The following is an 11,221-nucleotide window of genomic DNA, read 5'->3' as shown; positions in this document are numbered from 1 at the left end:
AAAACTTCCTTACCTTTTAAGTCTATTGTGAAAAACGTCCCTACCTCTCATTTTTTGGCATTTTTGCCCTCATTTCAACTTTTCTTTGCGCTGGACGTCCTTCCGTCCATATTCCGTAGTTTTTCCGTTAATTAAAGAGTAATTGGCACAAAACGTCCCTACCTTTCAAGTCTATTGTGAAAAACGTCCATCCCTTTCATTTTTTGGCATTTTTGCCCTCATTTCAATCTTTCTTTGCGCTGGACGTCCTTCCGTCCATATTTCGTCAGTTTTTCCGTTAATTAAATAGAAAAATACCTTTTTCTTTCTATAAAAAAGGATAAAATTGTCCTCATCCACTTCACCCCTTTTTCTCGCAATCAACTTAGTCCATAAGTAACAGTAGCAACGGCATGAATCTGAAAATACTTTAAATGATTAAGTTAAATAAAGAAAAAATATCGTGAACACATTATATTTCACAATTCCACAACCAATGTTACTGTCATCTTATGTCACTGGAAAATTTTAGAAAGACATATTAAATGGGTAGTCAATTTATAATGAGCCAAAATGGTGAATGGCTCTTTTTGGCTCAATGGAGAAGATGAATGGCTCATTTTAAATTGACTCGTTATAAATTGACTACCCATTTAATATGTCTTTCTAAATTTTTCCAGTGACACAAGATGACAGCAACAATAGTTGTGGAATTGTGAAATATAATGTGTTCACGATATTTTTTCTTTATTTAACTTAATCATTTAAAGAATTTTCAGATTCATGTCGCTGCTACTGTTACTTATGGACTAAGTTGATGGCGGGAAAAAGGGGGGAAATGGGTGAGGACAATTTTACCCTTGTTTATGGAACGAAAAAGGTATTTTTGTATTTAATTAACGGAAAAACTGACGAAATATGGACGGAAGGACGTCCAGCGCAAAGAAAGATTGAAATGAGGGCAAAAATGCCAAAAAATGAAAGGTAGGGACGTTTTCCACAATAGACTTGAAAGGTAGGGACGTTTTGTGCCAATTACCCGAATGTTTAACGGAATATGGACGGAAGGACGTCCAGCGCAAAGAAAGATTGAAATGAGGGCAAAAATGCCAAAAAATGAAAGGTAGGGACGTTTTCCACAATAGACTTGAAAGGTAGGGACGTTTTGTGCCAATTACCCGAAAGTTTAACGGAAAAACTGACGGAATATGGACGGAAGGACGTCCAGCGCAAAGAAAGGTTGAAATGAGGGCAAAAATGCCAAAAAATGAAAGGTAGGGACGTTTTCCATAATAGATTTGAAAGGTAGGGACGTTTTGTGCCAATTACCCGAAAGTTTAACGGAAAAACTGACGGAATATGGACGTCCAGCGCAAAGAAAGGTTGAAATGAGGGCAAAAATGCCAAAAAATGAAAGGTATGGACGTTTTCCACAATAAACTTAAAAGGTACGGACGTTTTGTGCCAATTACCCTTTTATATTTAGAGAAATAATTTCACAATGTATGATTAAAAATAATAATTTTACACGTACAGAATTATTCCAACAGAAAAAAAAAACAAAATATTCATATGGGGTGAGGTTCATGTGAGTTTTTTTATTGGGAAAAAAACATCACCCACCTTGTGTGTGTGTTTTTTGAAGTTCTGTATAGATTCTGCTCAATAATCTCTGTATATGAAAATTATTTTATTCAAAGATTATGGTTGAAAATGTGCAATGAAGAAAAGTAGCATCATAATTTTTTTACAATCTCATAGAATCTAGTATCTTAAATTGTTGCTGCCCAAAAAAAATTGTTGTAAGCCATATTTATGCAACGAATCATTAACCGTCACATGCATGTCACGTAAAACGACTACGGTAGTGAACAAGTACAAATGATATTATTTCATAAAAGTAATGCAATTTCACCACTTTTATCAGCCTAATTCGGAGGAGAAAAAGAAAAAAAAATGCAAATCCAAGGACGGATAGAAAAATTGTTTTCACCGAAATTTGGTCGTTTGAAGAGAAATTTCCATTGCAAGTGCCCGAAGGGACTGATTGCAATATTAGTAAAGGATCGAGGACTAATTAAATTCCTTCATCAGGCAATTAACTGTACAGACGAATATTCTATTTGACCCAGTTTTTGATGGGAGAAAATACTGGAAAAGTAGAAGGTACAGTGGAAAAAAAGGAGAATATGCAACTTGATGTCTTTTGCATCCTATCCAACACCAAAGGAATAAACTATGAAGATGCTATAAAATTGATCAACCACTCAAGATGTTGGGATATCTCGTGTTTCTGTCTTTTCATTTGTATAAAAGAGCTCGAGGATGAAGTCATCTTAGATCAACTTCATCTAAAAGCTCTCGTAATCAAACAAAATATTTCCACAAAATTATCTCAAAAGCAACTTTGGCTTTTCAAATGATCTACCAAATGGGCATTTAATGCACTAACAATTTAACACATCTTTATATTACAAAATATAAATCCGTCAAAACTCATATATATTGAAGTATTTACTTCTACATATCAAACTTCTCATTAAAACTAGCACAATGAACACACAATAGTGCATGAAAATATAGATATTCGTTTTCTTTCTAGTTTTTTTTTATTGAAAATAATTTTTCTTCTGCAAGAATGGCTGAATATAATTAAAAGGTACAATCTTGAATAACATGAAGAGAATGAAGTACCAATTAGCATAGAACCAGAGCCTAACACCATCTAGTTGACCACAAGCAACAAGGCCGCAAACTTTACAGAGACGTGTCACCCACAAAACGACGAACATAAATATGAAGTGTGTAACAAGCAAGCTCGATAAAATGGATCAATTTGAACAAAAGATGTAAATGTACTTCTACTGTACAAGTTTTGGTTTCTTTTTACATAACTCACCGTGGTAAACTAGAATGTCAGAAAATAAGGAAGTTTAGAAATGCATCAAGCAGTAGCAGAATAGAGAGTATCCAGAATTTCCCGTGGAAACGACATTATTCAATGGAGATAAAATTTGAACTACTGAATTGGAAGTGTAGACAGAATTTATTTACTCTAAGAAATGAGATGAAAAGGCTCATAATTTACTCACTCTCTGCAAATCGACCATTGGATTTATTTACAGAAGCTCCCAATCAGGCTCAGGTGTCTCTTGTGATGGTGATCTCGGCAAGAGAGAATATGCAGTAGGTGTAGAGGGCAAAGAACTTGATCCAGAATGTTGCCATAATTCTTTATCAACATCTCCATACAGTATTGCCAAGTGTTCATATTCCTTGATTAATCTCTTGTGTGATCCAAAAGCATTCTTAATCAATTTCTACAAATAAAACAAACAAGGTGTTCGATGAAATTGGTTTGCTTGATCACGATTATTCAAATAAAGCTCATGACTGGACGACCAATCATTTAGTAGTGCAGAGAATGTGAGCAAGTCAATATAAATGAACAGGAATGAATTATTGGTGATTGCGGATAATACAGACAGAGTACAATGAAATGGTACCTTATAATATCTGAAATTTCTCCCTCTGTAAGCAGCACTGTAGACAGAGTTAGCATTCACAATAGCACAACTTCCATCACGCTCTACCTTATCAGAGAGATCGACTGTTGCCATGTCACGGTCAGAAATACCACCACTAACTTCGCAAAAGTTACCTGTTCAATGCGTTCAACAGTAAAACCAGACGAGTTACTTTAGGAATGACATATATAAAGAATAGCAAGGACAACTCAATAAATACACTAGAGCACGAAATTGATTAATTACCATTATCCAACTGTTAATGTAAATATGATTGACTAGGGAATTTATTTATTTATTTATTATTATTTTTTTTTTTTGAAGGATTATATCATACGCCATATAACAGAGTACACGGTACCAGATATCAATGACTATTTTCATAGAGCAAAGAAGCACCATTAAAGAAGTACTAAATTCATTTTTTTTCAATTTTTACATGTACATAACCATCCAGCAGAAACAAGCATGCAAAACTGAACCTTAATCATCTTCATAAACCACAAGCCAGCATAAAATTAGTAAACATTAAGTAGAAATATATAAAATATTAGGTATCCACAAAAATACAAAACATACCAATTTCTGCAGGAGACATGAGCAAATTGGATTGATGACTGTCACAGCATAGTTCTTTCCTACTTCCAGATGGTTCAAACACAGAAACTGATCCATGAGTTGTGGAAGTATTAACATCTGCAAAGTAGAAAAAGGTTAGAGGTTAAGAAACTTTCTATTAGGAAAGAAAGAGTTACAAGGAGCGGACATAGAAAAAGGGGAGAAAACTATAATGTAAGACACACAAAACGGAAAATATTATACGGTACAAAGGAAGGAGGTAGAACGTTGGAAATACCAACATTTGATTTAAAGAGAGACACTACCAGAAAATGCAGGAATAAAATCCGGAGTCTTTGTTTCACATGCTGCAGTAGTGAAAGATGCAGAACATTTATGGTCGTTCGATTTATCATAAATGCAATCAATAGAATCAACACGAGGACCAAATATATCTTCAGCCTTCTGAACCAACTCTGCAAGTGTTAACTCCGAAAAATTAGAAGACTCAGGAGATGCAGAACAACCGGAACAGAAAACACCATTATCCGCTTCTTCGTTCTCACAAGAAAAATTTGAAACCACAATTTCAGGTGACTGGATGGTGCTTGACGCATTGAAACACTCATCTACAGTTGAAAAATTATCAGAAAGAGTACCATCTTTATCTGAGGTTCTGCAGTCTGCATCATCAGCTGAAGAAGTTGATAAATTTTTTGTAGGAACATTATATATTTCACCTTTGTCAACTGAAACTGCTTGTGGTACAGATAAACTCCCATCTTCATCAAAATTTGAAGATTCAACTTCTGGCAAGTCATGTTGCTGGATGGTGCTTGACTCATTGAAACACACTACTTCAGTTGAAAGGTTATCATCAGGAGGTCTATCTTTTTCTGACGTTCTGCAATCTGCATCATCAGCTGAAGATGATGATGATGAATTCATTATCTTAACATTACCCTTTTGACCATTATCAATTGAAACTGGTTTTGGTACAGATAACTTCGCATCTTCATCAAAATTTGAATCTTCAACTTCTGGCAACTCAAGTGCAGTTGGCAGGACGGGGCTTGAAGCATTGAAACACACAACTTCAGTTGAAAGGTTATCCGAAGTAAGCTTCTCTTTTTCTGGGGTTCTGCAATCTGCATCATCAGCTGAAGATGATGATGAATCCATTACTGGAACATTATCCTCTTGACCTTTATCAACTGAAACATCTTGTGGTGCAGATAAACTTCTATCGTCATCAGAATTGGAATCTTCAATTTCTGGCAAGTCAAGTTCAAGATTAAATTCCCAGCCAGTGCTTGATACATCAGAACTGCACTCTACGGCATCTGAAAAGCTTTTACCAGAGATCCCTCCTTTTGGGAGAGTTACAAGCCTTGCCTCATGAACTGGTGGTGCTAGTGAAGAAACCATGGACAGTGAGGTATTGTTACGAACTCCACTTGTATCCCTTGTCTCACGAACCACATTATCTGAGTCCTTGGAGATTATACCATCACCAGATTGTTCCAAAGGCAAATCAGTTTCTGCTTCTTCACAAGGATCTGCAACAGGTGCAGTAAAACATTGCACTGAACAGTTTAGTTTGCTTGGCATCAATGTATTGTTGTTTCTCTGAGTGTCAACAGAACCCTGTTGCATAGACCACTCTTCAGAATTCACGATATCCTCTAATGGTGGAAGCATTTCTTGGACCACATTGGTGTAAAATCTTTTCACACCTGAACCAACACTTTGCACTTGATTCTCAACATATTTAACTGTTTCCTGTACAATTAACCAATTTAGACTGCGAGAATAATATTCTACACCAGGGATGATAAATTTCTACCAACAGGTCTAAAAATAACTCTACTTAAGCGAGCTCAAGCTGCCATTTTCTAGAGACAAGATTGTTTGTCCAACCTTGTCCGTGCAAATATACTATGTCAGTATGACTTAAGAGTAAAAGAAATAGAAAACAATACCTTGTTTATAAAACCATCAACCTCATTACACATGGACTCGAACCTGTTACATATGTTCCCAACCCACGTTTTACCTTTGTTTTTTAAATCCATTGGAACATATATTATGTGGCCAAATGATCAAGACAACTCGTCACTAAAATTAAACACAATTCCTGATGATCTCAGATGATCGAACCTGCATACATGCACATAGGATTTCATAAGAATAGCTCATACAGAAACTCTATTTTTCAGTAAAAGGAAAATGAGTTTGTTTTTAGCATTAACTTCCTAAGAAGTGGCAAGCTGATTTTTTTATTTTTTTTTTTGGGTAACTTCTCACTTGTTGTCTAGGGTAATAAGAATAAATTCCAAGACATCACATAGGGAACTTATAATTCCATGAAATTCCACGGATGTATTGAAGAACAGAAAAACATTATAACATATATAGACGCACACAAAAAACTTTGCCAATTATTTTTAACAAGGGGAAAAAACTATTTTTTATCAAAAATTGCGGAAGAATGAAGGCATAGCAAGATCAGCAGGGTCCATGTAATGAGATCCTTAAGAGCATGTTTCACTAAGCTTTAGGAAAAATAGAAGTACTTTTTCAGAAAATAAGTAAAGACTTCACTCTTAGAAAACGTTTCTGAAATCTTAATACGAAGTATAACTTCAGAAAAAAATCAAAGTATATCTGAGAGAAAGGATGACTTCTAAGCTTAACCAATAATGATTTAAGTCATTAACATACAAGCAAAAAATGTTACCTAAAATGATGGACATGCAAGAAATACAATTATAACATCAAATAGAACAAATATTTTTCAATGAACCCTTGACAAAAACTAAAAAACACTATTATAGGTCCCATAATTAGAGTTCAAGGTCAAAACCGGCACATAGCCGAATTAAATTGTCAAATTCAATAGCCATCATTGAAGTGAAGCAGACTAAATAATGAAAATTAAGGCTACACAGAAGCGTACGAAAACTAAATCAGAATTCAGGAAATTCTGAGCTTCCGACGATGTATAAACATGAAAGGCCCGTTTTTTAATCATCCAGCTCCAGAAGAAAAGAGTGTGTTAATCAAACTCCAAATCACCTACTTAATTTTCTAACAGCTTTTTTTCCTCCTTCTAAGCCAAAAATCCTTCTTTTACAACGACCAAAAGATTCCACTTCCTCCGACCACAAATATATAGATGATCACAAGCAAAAAACGTAGAATTTGATTAAAAAGTAAGAAACTTCAAAGAAAACTGCAAAAAATTAAAGCTTTTGACTTCTAAAAAAAGGAAGAGAAACTCTGATCGGGAAACATAAAGAGAAAGACGACTTACTGGGTAAACGTCGGAAGAAAGGGTTCAGGCGGGGCGAGAGCGAAAAGGTGTTTTAATCTGCGCCAGGAGCAGAGAATACACGCTATAATACGCAGTGCGTGCATTATATACACACGTGCAAGGTTTTATGTAGGGTTTATGCAGTGTGCATTTTGGTGAAAAAGAGGCATTAGGACTATTTTGGGAATAGGAGTCCGTATCAAATGTAGTACATAACCATTTATAATTCAAAAATCTCATAAATAATTGGATATTTCATCAACAAGATTCCATAAATCGAAGGGAAAAATTCCACCCCCAACCATCAGACATTCGAAATGCTCAAATTACCTAAAATATTTTCAAAATTTAGAAATGTGACATTATATATCCCAACTAACGAAAAAGTTTGTTTGAACGTTAAATAATCCCATGATACTCTCATAATGTCATGGATCAGTTGAAGTAAAACGATAATTTTTTTGAATACGGTTAAATTTCCAAATGAAAATTGAATTCACCATTTAGTAAGTTCAAAATAAATGATCTTTTTAGATGATTTTAAAATTTTAAAACTCAGGCATTAAATCTCCCAATGACCACCAAAAAAATAAAAAAAAAATATTTTGTCTAAATATTAAATGACCTGATGATACTCTCATCTTGTCAAGGATCGATTTACATGAAATAATATTTTCCTTGAATATGAACGAAATTTTTTTAGACGATATACCCTTTACCTTAATATCACACTTCACGTTGAAATAAATCAAACCATTTTGGACGATTTTACCTTTCACCTTAATTTATCATTTCGCAGAGTCATTTGACTCTCTTCTTTTAGTTAAGGACATAGGTGTGAAGGATGAAAATATAAGCACAATGTCGATTGAAGACACGAGTACATCACTCATCGAATAGTGAGATCCCTTGATAATTTTATCTTTAATGATTTTATGTCTCGACACAACTCAGAATATTGAGATGGGTCGAACTCGTAACATTTTTTGGCATCATAATTAAGTGAGACTAATAATTTAACAAATTCATCAGTAATTATTGAAATATTTATATTTCCTTATAAGCCTTAAATATAAGTCAATTTCAGTGATTTTTATCAACCAATAATAGGATGGACACAACAAAAATCTTTATTGAATATTCAATGCTATAGAACCTTCAGTCACCACAACATTGTTTTATTTTCACAATCATAAGTAGTTAATGCATAACTCGATATCAAATGAATAATGCCATCTATTACCATTTATATTATAAATTCAACGAAATGTAAAATTAAATGACTCATGTAATTGTACGACTTGAAACCTCACTTAAACTAGTGTTATAGTATAACATTACTTTTATCAAATTGGTATTTGATCGACTCAAAAGAGTTTGGATTAACACATTAAGCATCAATATTTAGTTCGTAAATCAATTTCAATTCTCTTTCCTTTTTTAATACTACATACATGTGAATTTGCACAACGTAAGATACAATTAATTGTCCTATCAAGAATTCCTACAACCTTTCCTTCGACAGAGCTAAGACTCTTATCAAATGGGGATTCCACCATGGCTCAAAAGTTTGGATTAAGTAACACATTGAACATCAAACTAAACACTATCATAGTTACTTCATAAATCAGTATAATAAACAAAATTTCATCTTTCCTTTTTCAATACTATAAAATACAAGACATCATTAATTGTTAAGTACATTGAGCTGAATCGATACAAAAATACAATTTGTGCATCACTTTTTTTTACATCAATTTTCCCACTCCCTCACAAAGGTGGGGTCCACAATTAAACTTGCATGTGTGTGCTCTATGAAAAAAAGTGTGAAAAAAAGTGTACTCGTAGAATGGTTGGAATCAATATATGTTTGGTAGGACAGATTGAATAGTACCAACAGTATGCATTCATTATGACATTTGAGAAATTTCATATTCCATCCATCCTATAAAAAGTCCTATATTTTTTTTCACACAGATTAAGAAAATTTAATTAATATAGTTGAAATAATAAGTTTTACTATCATTTTTCTAATATGCCCCTACATTAATGCAATCAATATTCAAGGAATTAAATTATATTTATGATAACAAAGCACGTTAAATAGAGGCATATTAGAAAACTAATATATTAACTATACTTTCAAATAAGAAACAAGACTATATTTTCGGCCAAACGCCAAAAAAAAAAAAAAAAAAAAAAAGACTATCTTTATAGGACAGAGGGAGTAATAGCTGTTCAAATTGTTAAAAGACAACAATGAACAAATTTTTTGTTCTAAAAAATTTGTACAAAGCAAAAGTTTCATACATGAAGACACACAAGACTCGGACAAATTCAACTTTCGTAGCAGTTGTCAAAACACAGAGAAGAAATTCATACATTTAGAGCACAAAACCCACTTGCGTAAGCATTAACTGCACTTACATAGAGCAATGCCAAGAGTTCAGGCAAACTACGGAGTAACTCAACTAACACAGACTATATTTCAATGACCACATGAGCATAAAACCAACCAAACTAGATGAAAATTAACCACACACTGGAGCAAGCTACCAAGAGATAAAATATCTTCTTTAAAAATAGATTCGATTCGAAACTCTTATATAGTCAATATGGAAATAATTTAGGAGGTTTTCTGTGACTTAGTCCATGTCAACAAGCAATTCGAAAAATCATTTTTTTCTTTTTTCTTTTTTTTTTAAAAAAAAAAAAGGTCCGAGTCAAATAGCAGTGATTCGAATCACTTCTTTTTACACTATTTTGGAAACCTAAGAACTCAATCGTATGGTATACAGGACTTTCAACCCTAACAAGGATGCAAAAACAGAAACTAGCATATAACTCAACAAACAATACAACTTGCTCCCACCACCCTAGCTTAGATATAAAAGAATATAGCCAATGCCAGTACGCAGATATAGGAGTAATTCCAAACTTATACAGTAGTTAAATCAGCAATTTTAGCAAATGTATCTAACAACAACGGCCTATTTAACTTTAATTGAGCACGTAAAGAGAAAAAAGATCCCAAGGAAGCTAGCACACAGTAAGGGGAAGGAATGGGGAAAATATTTTATGAACAAACCTTAACGGGACGGAAGATTTTGTTATTTTCAAACAGTATTAGTGGAAAAACATACAGCATTTTGAAATTTTAGTGGGGTATAAACCAACCTGAATGAAACATCTTCAGGTTAAGCTATGAAGATATGCAAGTGAGAGGGCATTGGCACAAGTCACAACTAATTACAATCCAAAAGAACATCACAACAACTCAAGCCCAGTTTATTCACAAGTAGCTCCATGCAAAGTGACAATAGATTTAATCTCAACAATAGAAGCCCACAAACATGACAATAATAAGAACTGGGAACGTTGTTCATAGGGGCCAGCTTAGAAAAGCATTTTCAGCCTATAACTGATAGTAATTATAAAGTTTATCAATAACCAATCTCATTCCACTTGGTACAAAATCAATTCTAATAGGCAATAATCAGACCTTTCAGCCTCTAGAATAAAGGATTTTGAATACTTCTAATAAAATTTTCTACACATTTATCAGTCATTAATGGAATTAGATAGATGGAATTGTACTACTATAAGAGGGATGCAAGAAAATCTGCAAAGGGAATTGTCTAGATTCTTAGAGAAAACTCTAGTGTCAAACTGCTATGCTTCTCGAGAGAAGTTATAAAATGAAAATTGATTCATAAAAAATCAAAAGCTCATTAGTCAGGGATTGTGTAGGACCTTGAAGATGAACAAGACAACGATGCTGATAATAAATCACCGAGATTCTCACAAGGACGAGCTTCCGACAACAAAATATGTTTCTCTC

The 11,221-nt window shown here is 33.7% G+C and overlaps 1 protein-coding gene across 8 annotated transcripts; it reads right to left on the bottom strand.

The window, feature by feature from the left end:
• Positions 1 to 2,797: 2,797 nt before the first annotated feature.
• On the bottom strand, positions 2,798 to 7,549 carry LOC111395603. 8 transcript variants are annotated; one of them, XM_023021669.1, is made up of 7 exons: positions 7,381 to 7,539; positions 6,047 to 6,224; positions 4,724 to 5,846; positions 4,391 to 4,540; positions 4,086 to 4,202; positions 3,486 to 3,640; positions 2,798 to 3,299 (listed from the first exon to the last, which is right to left on the bottom strand). In XM_023021669.1, the coding sequence occupies exons 2-7, from the start codon at positions 6,137 to 6,139 to the stop codon at positions 3,099 to 3,101; spliced, it is 1,839 nt and encodes a 612-aa protein (XP_022877437.1). In that variant the 5' UTR covers positions 6,140 to 6,224; positions 7,381 to 7,539; the 3' UTR covers positions 2,798 to 3,098. The 8 variants fall into 8 exon arrangements, with proteins under 8 accessions (XP_022877437.1, XP_022877432.1, XP_022877438.1 ...); XM_023021664.1 differs by having other exon boundaries at positions 4,391 to 4,693; positions 4,805 to 5,846; XM_023021670.1 differs by having other exon boundaries at positions 4,805 to 5,846; positions 7,381 to 7,538.
• Positions 7,550 to 11,221: the final 3,672 nt, after the last annotated feature.

Source organism: Olea europaea, chromosome 6 (genome assembly GCF_002742605.1).
Source record: "Olea europaea var. sylvestris chromosome 6, O_europaea_v1, whole genome shotgun sequence".
Classification (NCBI taxonomy): Eukaryota; Viridiplantae; Streptophyta; class Magnoliopsida; order Lamiales; family Oleaceae; genus Olea; species Olea europaea.
Note: the sequence above shows the minus strand (reverse complement) of the source record. Positions and strands in the feature narration are given on the sequence as shown.